Source organism: Pantherophis guttatus, chromosome 3, assembly GCF_059756535.1.
Source record: "Pantherophis guttatus breed Tessera chromosome 3, ASM5975653v1, whole genome shotgun sequence".
In the NCBI taxonomy this organism is placed as follows: domain Eukaryota; kingdom Metazoa; phylum Chordata; class Lepidosauria; order Squamata; family Colubridae; genus Pantherophis; species Pantherophis guttatus.
Genome location: NC_142065.1, coordinates 187,684,561 through 187,707,474, shown reverse-complemented (window position 1 = coordinate 187,707,474; position 22,914 = coordinate 187,684,561). Strand labels below are relative to the sequence as shown.

Here is a 22,914-nt window from a genome sequence, read left to right as displayed (position 1 = left end):
TACCGGTTCCGCCTCCCTGCAGCGGGGTGCCGTGGTTCGAAGGTCAAGGCGAAGGAACGAGTGATCTGACCATGACAAGGGCTCGATGACTATATCCCCTATCTCAAGATCACTCAACCACTGTCCAGAGACAAAAACCAAGTCCAGTGTGTTTCCCCCCCTGTGCGTAGGGCCATGAATTAGTTGGGTCAGGTCCATGGCCGTCATGGAAGCCATGAACTCCCGAGCCACCTCAGACGCCTCACCCACGGATGGCAGGTTGAAATCCCCCATGACCATAAGTCTGGGGGTATCAACCGCCACCGCGGCAATAACGTTGAGTAGCTCGGGCAGGGCTGTTGCCACGTGGCAGGGAGCCAGGTACGTGATCAGCAAACCCATCTGAACCCCGTGGCCCCACTTCACAAGGAGGGACTCACAACCAGCTGTCTGAGGTACAGTGGCCTCCCTCGGCCTAAGGCCTTCTCTAATAATAACCGCTACTCCCCCTCCCCTCCCCTGTGACCTTGGCTGATGGAATGCGTGGAAACCTGGTGGGCACATTTCTACCAGAGGGACCCCTCCCTCTGGGCCCAACCAGGTCTCCGTAATACCCGCCAGGTCCGCTCCCCCCTCGTAAACAAATATATTTTGAGAAGATAATGTTTTCTTCTGATGTAAATTCCTGGTGGGTTTTTAATCCCTGTTTTAATTTCTCCTTTGCTTTTGTAGGCTCTTGATTTTGAAACAAATTCAGTGTATAACCTTACAATCAATGCTACTAATCCTGAACCTCTCGTGACTGGAATAAAGTATAATTCAAATTCATCTACTTTCTTACGGGTCCATGTTGCTAATGTGGACGAACCACCAGTTTTCCTCCATCCCAACTATATAGTTATGCTAGATGAAAATGTGACCATTGGTACCAATGTGACAACCGTAAAAGCTTTTGATCCAGAAGGATACCCAATAAGGTAAAGGCAAAAATCTATTTTTTGGGGGGGGGAATTAGAGTTGTAGTAATTGCATTGCTGAATCCAATCCAGAAGATTCTCCTGCTTTCTTGCCTTGAAAGAACCTCCTAAAATGTCATATTGTATTTTCATAGCCTGTTTAACTTGACTGCATGCATTTTTTGGATGAGCATAAAATATTGTATCACCAAAACGTTGGGCTTGTAATCTAGGACATTTATCCAGAAAAACACCACTGAGGATTAAAAAGAGCCAAATTTAGCATGTGCAAAAGTAACCCCTGTATCAGTGGTGAAATCCAAATTTTTATACTACTGGTTCTGTGGGCGTGGCTTGGTGGGCGTGGTATGGATTGGTGGATGTGGCAGGGGAAGGATACTAAAAAATCTCCATTCCCACCCCACTCCAGGGGAAGGATACTGCAAAGTCCCCATTCCCTCCCCACTCCTGGGGGAAGGATATTGCAAAATCTCCATTCCCACCCTGCTCTGGAGCCAGCCAGGATGGTATTTGCCAGTTCTCCGAACTGCTCAAAATTTCCGCTACCGGTTCTCCAGAACCTATCAGAACTTGCTGAATTTCACCCCTGCCCTATATTACTTAATTATATTATAAAGATGTCAATTTCAGTAGGTAGAAAGGGTGTAATTCAGATTAGAGACCCACCATAGGGCTACATGTTTAAACATGTAGGTATATATGAATCTAGAGGACATACATTTTTAAAAAAATTTGATTTATATGCCGCCCTTCTCCGGAGACTCAGGGCGGCTTACAATGCGCTAAGCAATAGCCTTCATCCTTTTGTATATTTATACAAAGTCAGCTTATTGCCCCCACAATCCGGGTCCTCATTTTACCTACCTTAGAAAGGATGGAAGGCTGAGTCAACCTTGAGCCTTGGCGAGATTCGAACCTGCAGTAATTGCAGACAGCTGTTCTTAATAACAGGGTGCTTTAGACCACTGTACTACCAAGGCTCAAGGCTCTTTTTCATACTTATGGCTTGATTTTTGAGTGATGGGACAGAAAAATAAGTGGCTTTATATTTAATTCAGCAGTATAATATATACAAATCTAGTTCAAAAACCCTATAACTATATTAATTAAATATACTTCATATAATTAAATGCCACGTTAACATGGCATTTAAAAATGTATTATGTTTGAATGAACTCTGAATAGGGATGCACCCAAGGTTTTGGGGGTGACCTTTCCCCTGATACTTCATGCTGAATTTCACTGGAATAGTAGAATAATTTTTCTAACACTTGTTAATTTCCTGTTGAAAACTATTGTCTACTGAAGCTTCTCTTTGCAACGAAGAATTGATGTGACTTTGAGGAGAATGTTAACATCTACTCAGTGTTATCAAAACCAGTCAAGATCATAGACACATTCCTGCAGTGTATTTGGTGTCAACAATTGCACAGTTGTTTTTCAGTACCCCCCTCTTCTATCCTGTTTCCATCAAAAACTTGTAACAAAAGGTGGGAAATTGATTCTCTGTGATAAGAAAGTTGAACAAATGGATCCAAACATGTTGCTTGATTGAGAGACAGTTTGGTATGCAATAGTGATCACAGTTATGAATAAAGCACCAGGCTAGAAACTCGGAGACCATGAATTCTAGTCTCACTTTAGGCACAAAGCCAACTGGATAACCTTGGTCAATCATTCTCTCTTAGCCTTAGGAAGCAGACAATGGCAACCACCTCTGGAATCATGCCAAGAAAACTGTAGGAATTTGTCTAGGCAGTTGTCAGGATTTAATATTGAGTTGAAGACTAAAAAAGGGAAGGGAGGGGAGGAGAGGAGAGGGAAGGAGGAGAAAGGAAAGGAAAGGAAAGGAGAGGAAAGGAGAGGAAAGGAAAGGAAAGGAAAGGAAAGGAAAGGAAAGGAAAGGAAAGGAGGCAATAAGAGAGGAGAGGAGAGGAGAGGAGAGGAGAGGAGAGGAAAGGAAAGGAAAGGAAAGGAAAGGAAAGGAAAGAAGGAGAGAAGGCAATAAGAGGAGAGGAGAGGAGAGGAGAGGAGAGGAGAGGAGAGGAGAGGAGAGGACAGATCTTAAATAGATAAACCATTTGCCAGATAAAAATGGCTCATCTGTTCTTATGGGCAATGAACAGGGGTAGATTTCTAAAAGCAATGGAAAGAAAATGCACATATTGATGCATGCTACTGTTGAAAACAATGCTTTTTGGCTAAATTTGTTTCTCATGTCTTACTTTCCTGGTTGCAAGGTACTTGCTGAAGAAAAATAACAGGAATTGGCTGAAGATTGATCCTGTCAATGGACATATATATACAGCTGCCCCACTGGATCGTGAACTTAACCACACCTACATAGTAGAAATTGTTGCAACTGAACAAAGTAAGAAAGCAAAACTTTATCCTCCAAGGATACCTTGGCTGTTTGAAAGGGCCTTGGACAAAGTGCCTCCTAACAGGTTCTACATTTGACTTTCTCCATATATAGTGACAGTGGCTGGGAGTAGCAAGCTATTTAAAATTATCTATGTTCATATCAATGTTACAGTATGTATTTTAGGATTACATATATATTTAACATGGCAGCTTGCACTGCCTGGAAAGTCAGTCCACGGCAGATGTGTGCGCTACTGGGAGTCTTTACCAGGGCATTGGGATGTCTTTGATGCCAAGAGATGAAGGTGGTAGCACCAATCTTGGTCTTGTCTCAATAGGTATTTTAGCAACTTATAAACTTGAAATGGGGTAACTCACAGCTTTAATAAGACAAGTTGGCAGTAATGGGGTTGTAGATAAAACCAGATCTCCTCTTCTCCATTATGAACTAGAAATTGGTTATTCATTATTTCCAGTGTCAGAATGATAGAGAGAAGTGTTTTTCTGTAAAGATCATAGCAACTACTGTACCTTCAGCCTACAAAACAACTTCTAAATTTTGAAATCTGCCCCTTAGCTCTGTTCTTTTTTGTAATGTCTACAAGCATTACCAAGCAGCTATACATTTCTCAAAACAAGTTTTAAAATATCCACTTGCTCTATTGAAATGTACAGGCAGACCATCTAAAAGCAGTGTTGTACAACTGATACTGCATCTCCTAGATGTCAATGATAATCCTCCGCATTTAGTAAACGAGACTGTGTTCTTGTGCCACCCACTTCAAAGAGACAAGAGTGCAAAATTTGAAATTGCTGATCGAGATTCAGAAATTCCAAAATTCACATATTCCCTCATTGGTGGACTGTATGAGGACAACTGGATCATTTCTAAAGTGGATGGTAAGTATGTTTGTGATTATGGTGTGCATAAGCATACCAGTGTGCCTGCTGTTCCTGTCTTACTGTCCCCATTTATCTATACTTACTTCCTAGCTTATGTTTATGTTTATACCTATACCTATGTTGTAATATTTGACAAACAAACAAATAACACTAATAGCACTTAGACTTATATACTGCTTCACAGTCCTTTACAACCCTTTCTAGGGGATTTACAGAGTCAGCATATTGCCCCCAACAATCTGGTTCCTCGTTTTACCAACCTCGAAAGGATGGAAGGCTGAGTCAATCTTGAGTCGGTCAGGATCAAACCCCTGGCAGTCAGCAGAATTAGCCTGCAATACTGCATTCTAACCACTGTGCCACCACGGCCCTTTTAAGCTGGAGACAATCTTCATTTAGAATTTCTTATCTCCTTTGTCTTAGGATACATTTGAATTACTTTTTACTTTCTTCTGTTGAACAAACACATTTATTTCTTATGGTTATTAGATATGTGAGTGCATCTCTTACTGTTTTAGGATAATCCTCTTAAGGAATCAGGTTAAGAATTTGTGCTTTGTATCTGAAAACTGAGATTACTGCTAAAGCCAAAAAATCTTTTCCCCACTTAAATTGGGCCCATTTCTGATAAGATCCGAGCTGCCCATGGTGACTACCTACCCTGTTTTCCCCAAAATAAGACATCCCCTGATAATAAGTTTTATTTTATTTTATTTTGGATTTATATACTGCCCTTCTCCCGAAGGACTCAGGGCAGTGAACAGCCAAAGATAAAACACATACAATATAAAATTTAAAAAACAATTTAAAACATATTAAACAAATTTGGCCCATACTAATTTTAAAACCCCTTTTTAAAAAGCAAATTAAAATTGAACAGTTAAAAAGAGTTAGGCCAGCCCAGCTTGTTGAAATAAAAAAGTTTTGAGGGCACGGCGGAAAGTGCGTAAATCCGGGATCCTCCGTATCTCCGGGGGAGCTCGTTTCAAAGGGCAGGCACCCTCACAGAGAAGGCTCTCCCCCTGGGGGCCGCCAGTCGACACTGTTTGACCGACGGCACCCTGAGAAGCCCCTCTCTGTGGGAGTGTACTGGCCGGTGAGAGGCTACCGGTGGCAGAACTTCTGGGCTTATTATCACATAATAATTGGGCTTATTATCACATGGCAATAAACCCAAGCACTTATTTCAGGGTTCAAAAAAATATATAAGACAGGGTCTTATTTTTGGGGAAACACGGTACTTCTGTTATACAGGTAGTCCTACACTTACAACAGTTCATTTAGTGACTATTCAACCTTACAACATCAACCGTTGCAGCTTCCCCATGTTCATGTGATCAAAATTTGGATACTTGACAACTGGCATGTATTTATGATGGTTGCAGTATCCTGGGATGATGCGATTCCCTTTTGCGACCTTCTGACAAGCAAAGTCAATGGGGAAGCCAGCAGTGATTCACTTAACTAATGTGGCAAGAAAGGTTGTAAATTGAGGCAAAACTCAACTCTCTCACTTAGCAACAGAAATTTTTGGACTCAGTTGTGGTGGTAAGTCAAGGACTACCTGCATTCAGGTTTAATTATTGCTACTCACTCTGCTTGGGGCTACCTTTGAAGAGCCTTCAGATATTCTAGTTGTGGCAATGTGCATCTGCATGAATGATAGTGGCTGTTCATCGGCATAACCATGTTGCACAGTTCTTCAGAGGCTGCATTGGTTAAGTCTTGTGTTGAGGCACAATTCAAGCTACTGCTGATAACATTTTAAACCTTAGAGAATAACTCAGAAATCACGTCCTTCCATGCCAGGGATGGTGAACCTATGACACCGTGCCAAAGATGACATGCCAGGACATTTTGGGTGACATTCCAGTGTTCACTAATACCCGACAACTCTTCTCAAAAGCACAACCCATTTGCATATGATTTTCAAGGCCTCAGGGGCCACACCAGTAGTGGGTTTCAAATCCTGGCGCTATCAGTCCGCTATTGGGAGCACACGGGCATGCGTGCTTGCTTTGCGAGCGTGTGGCTCTTCTGTACATGCACAGAGTGTTTTTGATGACGTCTGAGTGGGTGGGCAGAACCTCCTGCCACCGCAGCTACCAGTTGGCCCGAACCGGGGCGAACCGGTAGCAACACACCACTGAGCCACACAAACATGGGGCGTCCTTTCACATGGTCCCCAGTATTGTGCAAAATGGGGCATGATTTTGCATAGTTTTTGGAGGCTGCATAGGCCACAGAACAGAATTCTCCATTGTAGCTTAAGGAACTAGGGCCTTGGGACATCTGGAGCAACCTTGAGTAGGGGCCTGTCAACAGAAAAAAGACTACCACATTAAGGTTAGTGGCACATGGCAAACCCTGAGGAGCACTGGATTGCAAGGCAATTGTGCCATTCCTCAAGACTTGTGTGCTTGGGGAACGATGTGAGGTGGTCTTTTTGAGTGGCAGCAGTGGGGCTAGGACTGAAGTAGTTCTACTTCAAGCCCGACCTCAGTGCTGCTATCGAGTGCTGCTATTTAGGATAGTCTAGATGGGGGTTGGGCAAGATAGATAGTTAAATTCTGTTTTGTTTGGTGTGTGTATGTGTGACATACTAGCAGGGATTGGTTAGACATTCAGAAGTTCTTAAAGTTGCAAGGTCGGGCCATGTAACACCATTGCTCTGTGAGCTGCACTGGCTGCTGGTTTGCTTCCACATGCAATTCAAGGTGTCGGTAATCACCTTTAAAGTCCTTCATACCATAGGTCCAGGCTATTTGTGGGATTGTCTGATCCCACTGTGATTGGCCCAACCCACTCATGCCGGCAGAGGAGGCATGTTGTGGGTCCCATCAGCCAGGATATTCCGGTGGGCGCGGTCCAGGAGGAAAACCTTTTCTGCCATTGCTCCTGCCCCCTGGAATGAAGTCGGCTTCAACCCTCTTGACCTTCCGCAAGAGCCTAAAGACCTGGCCCTGCAGCTGGCTTGGGGCTCCAGTGTCTTCGCAATGACAGACTAACAACAGATCCCACCTTCCCCCCTGCTCATCCTATTCACACACTCTCACTCCCTCTCCATGTTTTTTTATTATTTAGTTCCTATTGTGTATAAATTTTATAAAATTTTATCTTTTTAATATTCTAAACTGCCCCAAGTCACACCCCGATGGGTGACAAACAAACAAACAAACAAACAAACAAACAAACAAACAAACAAACAAACAAATAAAGATAAATGATAGATAGATAGATAGATAGATGGATGGATGGATGGATGGATGGATGGATGGATGGATGGATAGATAGATAGATAGATGATAGATAAATAGGTGATATATAGATAGGTGATATAGATAGATAGCTAGATGATAGATGATAGACAGTTAGACAGACAGACAGATAGATAGATAGAGATAGAGAGATAGATATAGAGAGATATAGAGAGATAGATAGAGCTAGAGCTAGCTAGCTAGCTAGCTAGATAGATAGATAAATAGGTGATATATAGATAGGTGATATAGATAGATAGCTAGATGATAGATGATAGACAGACAGACAGATAGATAGAGATAGATAGAGATAGATAGATAGATATAGAGAGATAGATAGAGCTAGAGATAGAGATAGAGATAGATAGATAGATAGATAGATAGATAGATAGATAGATAGATGATAGATAAATAGGTGATATATAGATAGGTGATATAAATAGATAGCTAGATGATAGATGATAGATGATAGACAGATAGACAGACAGATAGATAGATAGAGATAGAGAGATAGATATAGAGAGATAGCTAGAGCTAGAGCTAGATAGATAGATAGATAGATAGATAGATAGATAGATAGATAGATAGATAGATGATAGATAAATAGGTGATATATAGATAGGTGATATAAATAGATAGCTAGATGATAGATGATAGATGATAGACAGATAGACAGACAGATAGATAGATAGAGATAGAGAGATAGATATAGAGAGATAGATAGAGCTAGAGCTAGAGATAGATAGATAGATAGATAGATAGATAGATAGATAGATAGATGATAGATAAATAGGTGATATATAGATAGGTGATATAGATAGATAGTTAGATGATAGATGATAGACAGATAGACAGACAGACAGACAGATAGATAGATAGAGATAGAGATAGAGATAGATAGATAGATAGATGATAGATGATAGACAGATAGATAGCTAGATAGAGATAGATAGATAGAGATAGAGAGTTAGATATTGAGAGATAGATAGATAGATAGATAGAGATAGATAGATAGATAGAGAGATAAAGATAGATAGATGGATAGAGATAGAGATAGATAGACAGATAGATGGATAGAGATAGATAGATAGATAGACAGAAATAGAGATAGATAGATAGATAGAGAGAGAGAGACAGACAGACAGACAGACAGACAGATAGATGATAGATTTTTGACTTGCCCTGCCTGTTTCCTAAGATTTGACAGATACTCTCATCTCTTGTCTCAACCTGGCAGATGCATATTTAATTGAGACAAGAGAAAAGACAAGTTCTTTTCATTGGCTGCTATTAAACTTTGGAACTACCTTTGGAAGCCTGGTTAACATTCTCTCTATTGGTACTGCATCTACTGGTTACAGCCTTTGAGTGTTTTTTGGGGAAGGTATTCTCTCCATAGGCAACATCAATGTTAGAAGTTACTACGTCCTGCTTCCAGTAGTTTGATAACATTTATTAAATATTATTAAATATTTTGTCATTGTTTTTGTAAATGTTTTGATATTGTATTTCTTTTTCTATCTTTTCTCTTCAACGCTTAACATTTGTACTAAATTTAAACGTTGTAAACTTACGTGGGTGAAAAATATGCATTGGAGGATTAATAGACTTCCAATAGGCTACCAATCTTTATATATAAAAATTAAATAACTAAATGAATGCTGAATTCAGCCATGTTGTAATCAGTGAGCAAGTGAAGATTTGATATTTGTTTGGATGTGGTTAGAAAGTGAAGGCCTTTTAATGCAGAATCCTGGGGGATTCTGGGAGTTGAAGTCCACCCATCTTCAAGCTACCAAGGTTGAGAAACACTGTTTTAATGCTTTAATTATTTAAATTAAATTATTTAACTTTTGTTAAGTATTATGATCATTATAATAATCACAATATCATCATCCTATTTGTTTTGCCAGACAATCATGCTTCCATTACCCCAAAGAACTTGGAACTTGAAGAAAAGGTCTATGATGTGCCACTGAAAATTAGTGACAATGGAAGGCCACCAATGGAAGCTGTTGTCATTCTGGAAGGTATACAGCGAAAATGTCACTTATTGTGTTTGCAAAATTGTATTTTTATTATGGCACATGCTAGAGTTCATCTTGCATAATGGATGTATGTTTTTATTATAGTGAACGTGTGCAGGTGTGTCAATGACAGGTGCTTTATGGAAATCAACAATCCAAATCCATTTCCAACAGTAGGAGCAACAATTGGAATACTGGTTGGTGTTCTGCTAGTTATTGGTAAGTGTGTGTTTTAAATACATAATACAGAATAACAGAGTTGGAAGGGACCTTGGAGGTCTTCTAGTCCAACTCCATGCTCATGCAGGAAACCCTATATCCGTGGTGGGGAACCTATGGCATGCGTGCCACAGGTGGCACATGGAGCCATATCTGTGGGCATGCAAGCGTTGCCCTAGCTTAGCTCCAGTGCACATGTGCACTCTGGCCACCTGATTTTCGTGCCTTCCAGGCCCACCGGAAGTCAGGAAACGGGCTGTTTCTGACCTCTGAAGGGCCCTTGGGGGGGTGAAGAAGGCCATTTTCGCCCCCCATGCTCCAGAAAAGACTCTGGAGCCTGGGGAGGGCAAAAAACAGACCTACCTGGCCCACCGTGCCATCGCGGTGTGGGAGTGTGGGGAGGTCGCACATGGGGGGCAGGGCATATTGAATTATAGGTGTGGGCACATGTGTGTGCGACCCCCCCGCACTCCTGCCACTTTTGGCACACAACAGCAAAAAGGTTAGCATTCACTAACCTATATTATTAATTGATATACCTATCAAGAATTGAGTTAATGTCCATGGGGCTTGTACAGAATAAAATAAAATAGAATAACAACTTGGAGGCAAGTTGTTCCACTGATTAATTGTTCTAACCATCAGGAAATTTCTCCTTAGTTCTAGGTTGCTTCTCTCCTTGATTAGTTTCCACCCACTGCTTCTTGTCCTGCCCTCAGGTGCTTTGGAGAATAGCTTGACTCTCTCTTCTTTGTGGCAGCCCCTGAGATATTGGAACACTGCTATCATGTCACCTCTTTTCATCAAACTAGACATACGTCACATATCCAATTACAGCAACCATTCTTTATATGTTTTAATCATATGGTTGTTAGTAGGTCTGATTACTAGAAGCTACACTAGAGCTTCCACCAGGGATGAAATGCTCCCGGTTCGGACCGGATTACCCGATCCGGTAGCGATGGCGGTGGGTGATTCGGAGAACCGGTAGCAAAAATCCCTGCCCACCCCCACCATGCCCAGCTGAGCCGCGTGATCATCAGAGGTTTTTTTTTTTTTTTTACTTTTAAAAACATTTTTTCTGCAACCTCTTGGCCGAAGAGGTGGTAAAAAAAATGCTTTGAAAAGTCTCTGTTAACTCCCAGCTGAGTTGCCTGATCAGCAGAGAGGTATTTTTTAAAATGCCTCTCTGACGATCCCAGGTGAGTTCCTGATCGGCAGAGAGGCTTTTCAAAGCATTAGAAAAAATGCTTTGAAAAGTTTAAAAAAAAAAGAAAGTTGGCCATGCCCACCCAGTCACATTACGTCCCCACCAAGCCACGCCCACAGAACCATTAGTAACAGATTTTACATTTTACCCCTGGCTTCCACCCACTGTTTTGTTTCATGGAATGGCAATGATAATTGCTGGAGGAATAAGAGAGCAATAAAGTGGCAAAAACTGATATGGAATTCTTGGTGCTCTCTGAGCTTGGTTGTTTGCTAGCAGATGTTTCATTACTCATGAACACGGATGATGTTACCTAGTTCAGAGGTGGGCAACTATGGCCCTTTTATAACTTGTGGACTTCAATTCCCAGAATTCCTGAGCTAACATGGCTGGCTCAGGAATTCTGGGAGTTGAGGTCCACAAGTCCTAAAGTCCTAAAAGGGCCATAGTTGCCCACTCCTGACCTAGTTAGTAGTGAAACATCTGCAAATAAACAACCAGACCAGTGGTGGGATTCACTTGCCTTTCCTACCGGTTCGCAAATGTGAACGTGCAAGCAAAGGTGTTTGCACATTATGTCCGGGCAGGTGGACGGAGCCTCCCACAGTCGCTGCTACCGGTTCTCCCGATCTGGCTGAATCCCATCACTGAACCAGACTCAGAGAGCACAAGAACTCCACTTTTTAGCCCTGAGATTCATATACAGGTAGTCCTTAACGTAGGACCACAATTGAGCCCAAAATTTATGTTGTTAAGTGAAACATTAGCTAAGTGAATTTTCCCCCATTTTATGACCTTTTTTGCCTCAGTTGTTAACTGAAGTTGATAAGATAGTAACCCGGCTGTTAAATGAATCTGGCTTCCCCATTGCCTTTGCTTGTCAGAAAGTCACAAGAGGGGATTACATGTTCCTGGGACACAGCAATGAACGAATAAATATGAACGAATTGCCAAGCATCTGAATTTTGATCACATGATCGTCAAGATAACTGTGAAAAACTGTCATATGTCACTTTTTTCAGTGATGTTGTAACTTTGAACAGTCACTAAATGAACTCTTGTAAATTGAGGACTACCTGTATTCTTTTCTAGTAGAAAAACTGATATTACTGCAATATAATGCTTGCAAAAGAGTACAGCATTTTGTGGACAACATATAAACCAGGGGTGAAATGCTCCCGGTTCGGACTGGATCGCCCGATCCGGTAGCGATGGTGGTTGGTGGTTCAGAGAACCGGTAGCAAAAATCCCTGTGCCCCCTCCCCCCATGCCCAGATGAGCCGTGCAATCATCAGAGGCTGGTTTTTTTTACTTTTAAAAGCATTTTTGCCACAACCTCTTTGGCCAAAGAGGTTGTAGGGGAAAAAATTGCCTTTAAAAGCCTCTGGCGATCCTAGTTGAGTTGCCTGATCATCAGAGGCTTCTAAAAGCATTTTTTTTCTGCAACCTCTTAAGGTTGTAGAAATAATGCTTTTAAAAGTAAAAAAAAAAAAAAGTTGGCCACATAACCCCTCCGCCAAGCCACGCCCACAGAACCGGTAATAACAAATTTTAGATTTCACCCCTGATATAAACTCTAGGTAGGGATAAGAAGAGATTGGACAGCCATTTGTCCAGAATAATACAGGGTCTCCTGCTTGAGCAACGGATTGGACTATAAGACCTCCAGTCTTTCCAACTCTGTTATTCTGTAGTCTAACATGTTGCTTATATCTAGTAGATGTCTAAATGTAGAGTCATCTTGACTCTATTAATTTATTCTCCAAGTGCCAACTTTCTACAGTTGGATAATAGTTATTGGGTTTAGCCTGAAGAAGACAGTTTGATAATACCAGAATACACTGTACTGCATCCCTTTCCTGGAGATGAAATGAGGAGTCTTGAGGAATTTGAAAACACTTAAAGGAGCCAGGATGATTGATAGCGCTATTAAAGAATTTGCCCTTTCAATATATAAATAAAAAATAATAATATTTAGACTATAGATTTGTTTTTATAAAGATAGAACTTGTGAAAATAGATTGAGTTAGCCAAGATCTGGATTTTTGGAGGAAAAATATTTATAATTCAGGAATTACATAAAACAGGCTGAGTTTAATATTTGCCTGAGTGGTAGATCCAGTCCCCAGTTCCATGTTTGAAATCAAGAGCGACCATAGACTCATTTTATTGTATTTCTTGGCCAGGAACTCTTGAAATCACCAAGAGTTACAAGAAATAAGCAAAAGCAAAGTGTTCCAGATTTTAAGTTTGAAGACCTGAGACCCCAACCTTGAAAGCACTTCATTTGAAAAAGGAACATATTCTTTTCAGTCTGGTTTTGTCTTATCTGCATAGAAACTCAGAACAGGAAGCTGCAGGCAGCTTAGTTAGGTCAGAACAAGATTTGCACACTTGACAAGGAAGGCTGAAAGCAGACCCTGAAGATAAACCATAGCTAGATGCAGAGGATATGGTTAGAACAGTACCTAGAAGCTTGTTGCATCTTGCGTTGAGGGGAAAGCAGGGGTCTATATGGTATAGGTCAGGGGTCTGCAACCTTAAACATTCAAAGAGCCATTTGGACCTCTTTCCCACAGAAAAGAAAACACCGGGAGCCACAAAACCCTTCCCGTGCCTGACTATTTGTTGAGTGGCCACAAAACTAGCATATGTAGTTGAATTAAACGTTCTGTTTTCTTCTGAAACTTTTCTTTTCTTGGATTTATCCATGGTTGGTCCAGGGGTGAAATGCTCCCGGTTTGGACCGGCTCGGGCGAGTAGGTAGCAATGACAGCTGGTGGTTCGGAGAACCGGTAGCAATGGCAACCCGAGACACCCGCCCAGTTGTCGTTACTTCCTGCTTTTACTTCCAGAGAACAGGTAGTAAAAAAATGCTTAAAAAGTTTAAAAAAAAGTTCCGACGATCAGCTGAGCGACGCGTGATCGTAGGAACTTTTTTTTTTTTACTTTTTAAGCATTTTTTTCTACCAGTTCCGGAGAAACAAAGCGCTCAGCTGCTCCCCCTTTTCTCTCACCCTGAGCTTTCTGCTATGGATTTTCATGCCTTGCTTCACACGCCCGGGATTGTCGCCCTCATCTTCTTCTTCCTCCTCCTCTCCAATTGGAAAAATACCAGGAGCGCAAAAAGAAGCGCTTGCTTGCTCTTGCTGTTTTTCCATTTGTAAGGAAGCTTTCGTGAAGGCAAGTCTGGCTTCCTGCTCTGCTCGCTAAAAACCTTACCAGTACTGCTGTGCACACAGAGAGTGTGTGTGTCTTTTTGCTCCTGGTCTTTCGCAGCAGCCTGTGCCTGCTGTCCCATCCCCAGCCAGCTGAACCAGAGTTGGAGAATTCACCCCTTCAATCCACCCCCACCTTCATTCCTCTTTTCTTTGGAGGCCAACCTGAAGGAGCCTCAATCATTCAAAAGGTCTTTTAAAGCCTCTCTCTCTTTCTCTCTCTCTCCCTCCCTCTCTCTTTCTCTCTCTCTCTCTCTCGCTCTGTGTTGCACTGAATGTCGATGTGGAGGCAGGGAGGGGGAGGGAAATGACCCCTCCAATCTACCCCTGCCTTCATCCAAAGGTCTTTTAAAGCCTCTGTGTGTGTGTGTGTGTGTGTTTGCTTCTGGTCTTCGCAGCAGCCCATGCCCGACATCCACACACACACACAAGCCACGCGCACAGCGGTACTGGTGAGATTTTTAGCACAGGAAGTCAGACTTGCTTCACAAGGTACGAAAGCTTCCTTACAAATGGAAAAACGGCAGGAGCAAGCAAGCGCTTCTTTTTGCGCTCCTGGCACTTTTCCACTTGGAGAGAAGGAGGAAGAAGAAGATGAGGGTGACAATCCCGAGCGTGTGAAGCAAGGCGTGAAAATCCGCAACAAGAAGCTCAGGCTGAGTGAAAAGGGGGAGCAGCCGAGCAATTTATTTCTCTCTTCCCCCCCCATCTTCTCCCAGACTGGGTAGCTGAGGTAGAAAGGCTTGCAATCTTTGGGGCTAGGAGGCATTGGATCTGGCTTGGCAAGGGGGGTCAGGCTGGTCAGGTGCTGATCATCGGAAACTTTTTTTTTATTTTTTAAAGCATTTTTTACTAAAAATGCTTTAAAAAGTAAAAAAAAATGGCCATGCCCCCCAGTCACATGACCACCACCAGGCCACGCCCCCCAAGCCACGCCCACAGAAGCGGTGGCAAAAAAGATTAGATTTCACCCCTGGGTTGGCCTACCAGGGGTTGAAAAGCTCAATAAATTGTGTGCCGGAGAGTGTCACACATTGATGGCTGTGACGCATATTTTGAGTGGCAGGGAGCCGCAGCAGAGGGGTGAAAGAGCCACACGCGGCTCCAGAGCCGCAGGTTGCTGACCCCTGGTATAGGTCATGCTATGAACACCTGAACAGCACAATGTCCACATGTACTTACCATGATGAACAACATCACTTACACACATACTGTATTGATAAGAAATCTGTAACCAACCATTTTATTTCTGTTTCGAATTTCCTATACCCTGAGGTATAAAAATAAAATGCCAGTCCTCCTCAGTGCTCCCCCCAGCTCTTTGCTAACAGAGAGACCCTTATTTTTTGATCAGAAATAAAGAGATATATTTCCATTTTTCTCAACCCTGCGTTATTGAATGGTGCTGGGTAAATGAACCACAGTTTGGCTCTTGGCCAACAAGCTGACTGCATCAAGAAATGCAGATAAAATAACTGCAATTCCAGAACACAAGCCTAGTATTGTTGACCTGGGCCCTGATGACACAGTATATGTGCAGATGGCTCCTGTTGCCTCAGGTACTTGCTGAGTCAGGGATTCAGAGCAATGGTGGGTTGCTCCCGGTTCAGTCTAGTTCTATAGAACCGATAGTAAAACCAGCGGGAGGCTCCGCCCACCCGCCCCAACATCATCATGGGTAATCTGCGCATGCGCAGAAGCTTCTCTGCGCGTGCTCACATTGCGAACTGGTAGTAAAGGTAAGTAGAACCCAGAGTAGAGTCATGGGAGGTCACCAGGGAAAGCACCCAAGATCCCAAGTCATCCGAGAACATGCAATGTCTTTAGGGAAACACCCAAAAGAACATCTTTAGCTATTTCTGGCAATTTCTACTTCCTATTTTATCTATGGTGCACCAGCCTCTCTGGGTAAATCTGGCACAACACTATAGTACATCTGTCGTGGTGGATGTTTGCATGACATTGTCCTTTAGTCATTATCATCAGGTCTGCGTAAGATCTGGACTCCTGGGCGGAGTTTGGCAATTACTTTTCTAGGTAATTATTAGGGTAGACTGCCATTCATGGGAGAAATGATTGCACTGATGAAATGATACTATTAATTTGGACCTCCAAAATGGCCTTTACACTTGTGTTGGTTGTAGAAAAATAAAAGACAGATGCTGATTTTCATGGAAGGATTATTGCTCAGTTGTAGAACACAACTGTTTTTGTATGAGGACAGTTCTAGGCCAGCAGGCCCTTGCAACTTTGGTGAAGAAGATGTTATGGTTTAGTTTTCTTACTGATCAGGTTTGACTCTGCTTAGCTTTCCAAGTTTGACTGTTATCTAAATGTTGCCTCCTAACTAGGTTCATGTTTAAATTAAGAACAATAAAATAAAATTACCTAGTTGTAATTAATTTTCTAATAACAGAGAAACACACCACTATATTTGGAACCATTAAACTGATCATTGAGAGTTGACTTCATATGTTTTCGAAAATAACCATATAAAAGGTTCTGAACTTAGTCTGGAAAGTACCATGTACTTAGGCAACATATGAACCCATTCAAACCCTGGTTTAAGACCAAATTATAGTACATTTAATATATGATTCTTAGGATACAACACTCATTGATATCATTTTAGATTAATCCCAAGTGATTGTTAATAAGATTGCATTGTTATGAATTGGAATGAAATACTCTGGTGATCAGAGTCAATATTGCTCTGCAAAGCAGCTCTACTTCACACATGTCTACTTTCTATATTTTTATTTTGTTCTTTTTTCGTAGGTCTATATGTGCATTACTGTTCTAGCCAGGGTTTTTCCTACGTAAATCAAGATGTTTGTTTAGCCATAGTTAAGTGACATCCCAAATCACTATTTTCTAGGCTTTATCAGACATTTAAGCAGCATTATGCAGCATTATGTCTGCTGCAAGACTTAAGGGAGACTAAGATAGATCTATTTCGACCTTATAAGGCCTCATCAGTTAGCCACACCCTCATTTTATGACTCCTCCCTGTAACGGTCAAATATTTATTTTGTTCTTTTTTCGTAGTTCTATATGTGCATTACTGTTCTAGCCAGGGTTTTTCCTATGTAAATCAAGATGTTTGTATAGCCATAGTTTCTATTTTTTGTTTCAATAACATTCATTTTTACAGTAATGTATGTATCCCAATTCTTTTGAAAATAGTTTATATGTTGAACACATCTCTTAAAAGCTTATCATATAGAGCAACCCATTTCTTGTAGCTACAGTTGTATGTGGGAAGTATACACATCCCTCCCTTAAGGATTTCACCTGTGTAAGAACAATAATTAGTAAGCAGAAGTAATAACCCATACTTCTTCAGTAGAAAAGCGAAGCAAGATTTCTTCCCTTAACCTTTTGTTAGCCTTCCCAGGTGGAAATTCTACAGGTGGAAATTACTGTAAGCAAATATGAATGTTACCATTATTAATATTATTGAAAATATAGTTTAAAGAATTAAATGTTCATGTTATTTACGTAAGTACAGTACTATCAATGAAACAATCTCAAACTGAGAGGTTTTTTGAAGTGGGAAGCAAAATATTAAATTGTTATTGGAAATGCATTGTGGTAATAAAATTATTTTATTTTCTGAAGAAAAAAAAAAGATTGCATTGTTATGAGAAATTGGAGGAAGAGAAAGGAAGAAGACCAGACAGAAAAAACTCAAGAAAGAGAAGGCAGGTCTATGGGCAGCTTATCTCATAAATGGAAACTCAACTCAGGTTACAAGAAATTTGGGAAGAAATGCTCTGAATCATTCACAGACTCTGTCTTAATGAACCAGGAGTGAGAAACTCCTCCTACCATTTCCAAGATTTTGTATTTATTCCCTGACTAGTATTAAAGGTACCTTCCTGAAATCTGTGTAGTTCTGACAATTGTTAAGGCTATTTTGGGACACACTTAATGGAAAATAAGCTCTATGGAACACAAGATTTTAATTAAGCACATACAATATAGGCATTGTGGAAATACTATTTTGTTTGTGACATGGTTGCAAAATATGGTTTTGCGTAAAGCCCCTTAGATGTCTCAGGTGACAAGAACCATGATCCCTAGCCAGCACAGACCATAGACTGAATTAGCAGGGGAAGAGGCAGGATACATTCTAGAGGGTTCTAGTTTGAGAAAAACTGAGTTGAATAAAATTTAAATTTGTTTTCCTGTTTGTTTGTTTGTTGTTTAGGTGTCATTCTGGGACTAGTGTTTTTACACATGGAGCGTAAAAAGAAGAATGAGCAAAACATTACCCCTGTTGCCATCAGGCCCTCTGAACTGAATGCTTTGACTTAAAGGATTAAATGAAAGTGGACATTCATGTTTTTCCTGTTGTCATTGTTGATTTCTCCTTTTTTAAAAGAATGTTTTTATTAAAACAATTTACATAGGTAACAAGAAATACATTTAAAAAATACAGTGAAAAAATGTGCAAAAGGAAAAAAAATAGAAAAGAAGATAGAGAAAGAAAATAAAAGAACAGACATCACACACACACACACACACACACACACACAGAGAGAGAGAGAGAGAGAGAGAGAGAGAGAGAGAGAGAGAGAGAGAGAGAGAGAGAGAGAGAGAGAGAGATTGTGTGGTCTCACCTCTGTTTTGTCTCCTATCACTGAATGTTAGAAATCTTTGCCACAAATAATGCATTTGTTATCTTTCTTTCCTCCTGTTTTTAAGCAGAGACTTTAACCCTAACCCTAACTTCCCAATCATTTGGAAGCTATGGAGTTCAAGTGAAATAGATGCCAGGGTGTAAAACTCATGAAACTTCTGAGACAAGCTACGGACAAGTTACTGAGCAGGATTGGGAGAGCAGGTTCTGCCTAGGACTAATACATGCTTGACGGGAGAGGTTTTCACTCCCAATGCAAAGTGAGAATAACTTAAAATCAGTACGGTAGTTATACATCCTAGTCCTGATACTGCTATCCACCATAAATTAAATTAAATAACAGGACTCAGGAGCCATGGTAAAACATAACATATAAAATTTAAAAGCAATTTAAAAAACATTAAATAATTTTGGCTATCCATTTAAAACAACCCGGATTAAAACCAATTACAAATTAAAACCGAAGGGATGGGATCAAGCCAGCCCAGCTAGGTGAAAAAGATGTGTTTTCAAGGCCCGACGAAAAGTCCGGAGGTCTGGTATCGTGCATATCTCTGGGGGTAGGTCGTTCCAGAGGGCAGGTGCCGCCACAGAGAAGGCTCTCCCCCTGGGGGTCACCAGCCGACATTGTGGAGTCCCTCTCTGTGGGAGCATACTGGCCAGTGGGGGGCTATTGGTGGCAGAAGGCGGTCTCGTAAATACCCCGGCCCTAAGCCATGGAGCGCTTTATATCTGTCATTGGACGTTGGCGATCATGTTGGCAATCCTATTTTTGTCAACAGCCGTATGAAAAAGTGCTGCTAAGTTTTGTCCAAACCAGTCCCTTAGGTTTTGAAGCCATGATGTTCTTCTTCTGCCTGGACCTCGTTTGCCTTCAATCTTTCCCTGGAGGATTAAGGAAGGATGCTGTATTTTTCTGGGTGTCGCATCACATGTCCAAAATATTCTAACGTTCTCTTTTTAATGGCTTTGATTATTTCCCTTTGTTTTCCCTACAATCCAATCCTGTTTAATTTGGTTAGTTTTATTGCTAGGAACAGATTTTTAGACATTATGACTAAAGCACGGGTGTTAAACTCTCTGTGTCATGTTGCCGTCATGTGATGTTTTTTCCCTTCACGGACCTAGGGTGGGCGTGACCTGTGCGTGACGCATCTAGCTCATGGTTTGACAGTTTGACACCTGTCACTAAAAGTAACAGTCTTTCGCTTTTCATTTTTTCCCCCTACAAGTAAGCCTTATTGAACACAGTGTGGCTTACTTCCAAATAAATATGCATAAATTGTATATAATTCCCAGTTTGGTGCCATATAAGGATATGCCGTCTCATCCTATTTAAAGATAAAAGTAGCCTACATCTACCAAAAAAGAAGTACAAGAAATTAAACAGTAATCTATAATGACCTGCCACTGAAATTAGTCATTCTTCCTTAACCCCTTTAGTAACTGTTTAAAGATAAACTTCATTTTCCCTTGGTTCTGCTTGCTCTCTAGTGATGGCCTTATCAATTCTACACAAATTCAAATAAAGGGAATTAATAAGCCTATTTTGAAGTCTCGTAAATTTATATTGCGCTGAATCTTGGGATAACTGCAAGTGAAATTTCTTAGAACTGCATCATATTTTTCTTGATAATACGAACTGTTTCTGGACTGTTTCTGGGTACTTTAGCCTCTCACAACTGATAAGTAGAAGAGACCAGGACATAATTCTTCAGGTCTGCAGTTTAGAGGCTCTTATCCTTAATGGTTATTAACAGTGGTGGGTTCCTCCCGGTTCGGTCCGGTTTGACCGAGCCGGTAGCGGTGACGATATGACATCACCGAACCGGTTCTCCCCCCCTCCCACGTTATTCTTACCTTTTATTTGGTCCCACCCCCAATCTATTGCTGCCTCCTGAATCCCAGCTGATGACTAGAGGGAAAAAAACTGTTTAAACTCTTGCCGCGGGGCTTCAAAGGGCCGTCCTACAGCTGATCAGTGTTAAAAGCAAACAAATGAGTCGGGTCATAAGTGCGAGGACCTTCCAGAAATGACTCTGACCAGCTAGCCACACCCACCTAGTCACATGACCTCCAAGCCACACCACAAAATAAGCCACGCCCACAGAACGGTAGTAAAAAAATTTAGAACCCACCCCTGGTTATTAAGGAATATCAAAAGGACTATACAACCAATGAAATAACTTCGTTTAAATGGCTATAAGAAAGGTACTTAGATCAGTGGTGGGTTTCAAAAATTTTTACTATGGGTTCTGTGGGTGTGGCTTGGTGGGTGTGGCTTGGTCGGCGTGGCAGGGAAGGATACTGTAAAATCTCCATTCCCTCCCCACTCCAGGAGAAAGTTATTGCAAAATCCCGATTTCCTCCCGATCAGTTGGGACTCAGGAAGCAGAGAATAGATGGGGGTGGGGCCAGTCAGAGGTGGTATTTACTGGTTCTCCAAAGTACTCAAAAATTCCGGTACCGGTTCTTCAGAACTGGTCAGAACCTGCTGAAACCCACCTCTGGCTTAGATATATCACAAGATCTTGTCCAAATATTTTCCATCTTCTCTCTTTCTTTCTCTCTTCTCATTGTTCTCATTTGTCTTTGAGGCCAGATCTAGAAAGTATTAGAAAGTACTCCTGTAAAGTATGTAACTATCCCAGAATATGTCAGGAAAAACTCCCATGAAAACTGCTACATGTATACTTTTCTGAGATCATATGAATGTTATCAGTGATGGCAGTATATATTTTTCAGGTCAATTGGTTTCACATTGAGTAAAAACATAGACAAAAAAGATGATAACTCACACTAGGGTTGCCTCCCACAGATAAATAGTAAAAAAATAATAATTCAGATTCAGATTTGCAATGCTTTTCTGAGGATTATCAAGACTTTCTATGCTAGGTTACTTTAAAGGTCTTTCGTCAACAAGCTACATATGTAGAACATATCTACCATGGAATAATGAAATCTGAAAATCATTGACATAGCATGGCTAATAACCTTTTAAAGAAAGGAGTAATGTAAGAACAACTGCCTTAATATAGGATGGCAGACTTAATTTCCTATGAGATCTACTTTTATTCTTTTTTTAAAAAAACTTTAGCTATTTTCTAAGTTTAGCTTAACTGCAGATTTTCTGCCAAGGACAATATTATAGCCTAACCAACCTGCTGATGGAATCATTGGGGAATGTGTTCCATGACTCTCTTTCTTAGACAGCTTTGCCTTTGAGTTTCTTTTATTAGGCACAAAGGCAACAGAGAAAGATTGAACCAGTCCCAATGTAATATGGATCATTCCTCGGCAAACTTTAAATATTAACTCTAGAATTCATGGTATGCCTGATTAAGTGTAATTAAGTAGTGTTTATTGTAAAGCCCGATAAATACAGACCACATTTGAACTCTGAAGAAAGCTATCTAGCAAGTGTGTCAAACTCAACTTCATTGAGGGTCGCATTAGAGTTGTGCTTGACCTCGGAGGGGTGGCCAGCATGACCAGCTCGATGTCACTTGTCGTGGCCAAGTGCTAAGGCAGGACTTCCTTCAGATCCTCCCTCACTCTCATTATAATCTCCTTCCTTCCTTCCTCCCTTCCTTTTCTTCTTTTTCCTTCCCTCTTCATTCTCCTTTCTTCTTCCTTCCCCTTTTTCCTTATTTTTCCTTCTTTGCTCTCTTCCCCTCTTTTCTTTTTTGTCTTTCCTCTTTCCCTTTCTCCTTTCCTGTCCCTTCTTGCATGCTCAAATGCAAAAGTGGAAACATTTCTCATTCTGAGCTCCATTTTTGCTGGCAGAAGCACCGTGGGTCATTCCTTTGCTGTTTTCAGGGTGCCTTCACAGGCCAGATCTGGCCCGCGGGCCTTGTGTTTGACACCCCTGCTATATACTGTGTTTCCCCGAAAATAAGACCCTGTCTTATATATTTTTGAACCCTGAAATAAGGGCTTGGCCTTATTGCCATGCGCTCAAATGCCCAATTGTCAGGCTTATTATCAGGGGATGTCTTATTTTGGGGGAAACAGGGTAGCTATGGCTAAAAGAAAAAGGATTGTATTTGGGTTAGTAAACAACAGTACACATCTATGCTTTTAATAGAACGTTAATCATAAAACGTGGCCTATTA

At 41.2% G+C, this 22,914-nt stretch overlaps 1 protein-coding gene across 1 annotated transcript in view; it reads left to right on the top strand.

Moving 5' to 3' along the window:
* CDH17 (cadherin 17) overlaps positions 1-18,503 on the top strand; it is a 49,769-nt gene extending 31,266 nt beyond the window's left edge. The window contains exons 12-17 of the mRNA XM_034422311.3: positions 712-956; positions 3,197-3,327; positions 3,996-4,220; positions 9,394-9,510; positions 9,613-9,726; positions 18,368-18,503. Coding sequence (XP_034278202.2) covers positions 712-956; positions 3,197-3,327; positions 3,996-4,220; positions 9,394-9,510; positions 9,613-9,726; positions 18,368-18,474 — 939 coding nt within the window. The 3' untranslated portion in view covers positions 18,475-18,503. The remainder of the gene's footprint in view (positions 1-711; positions 957-3,196; positions 3,328-3,995; positions 4,221-9,393; positions 9,511-9,612; positions 9,727-18,367) is intronic.
* The last annotated feature ends 4,411 nt before the right edge of the window (positions 18,504-22,914 follow it).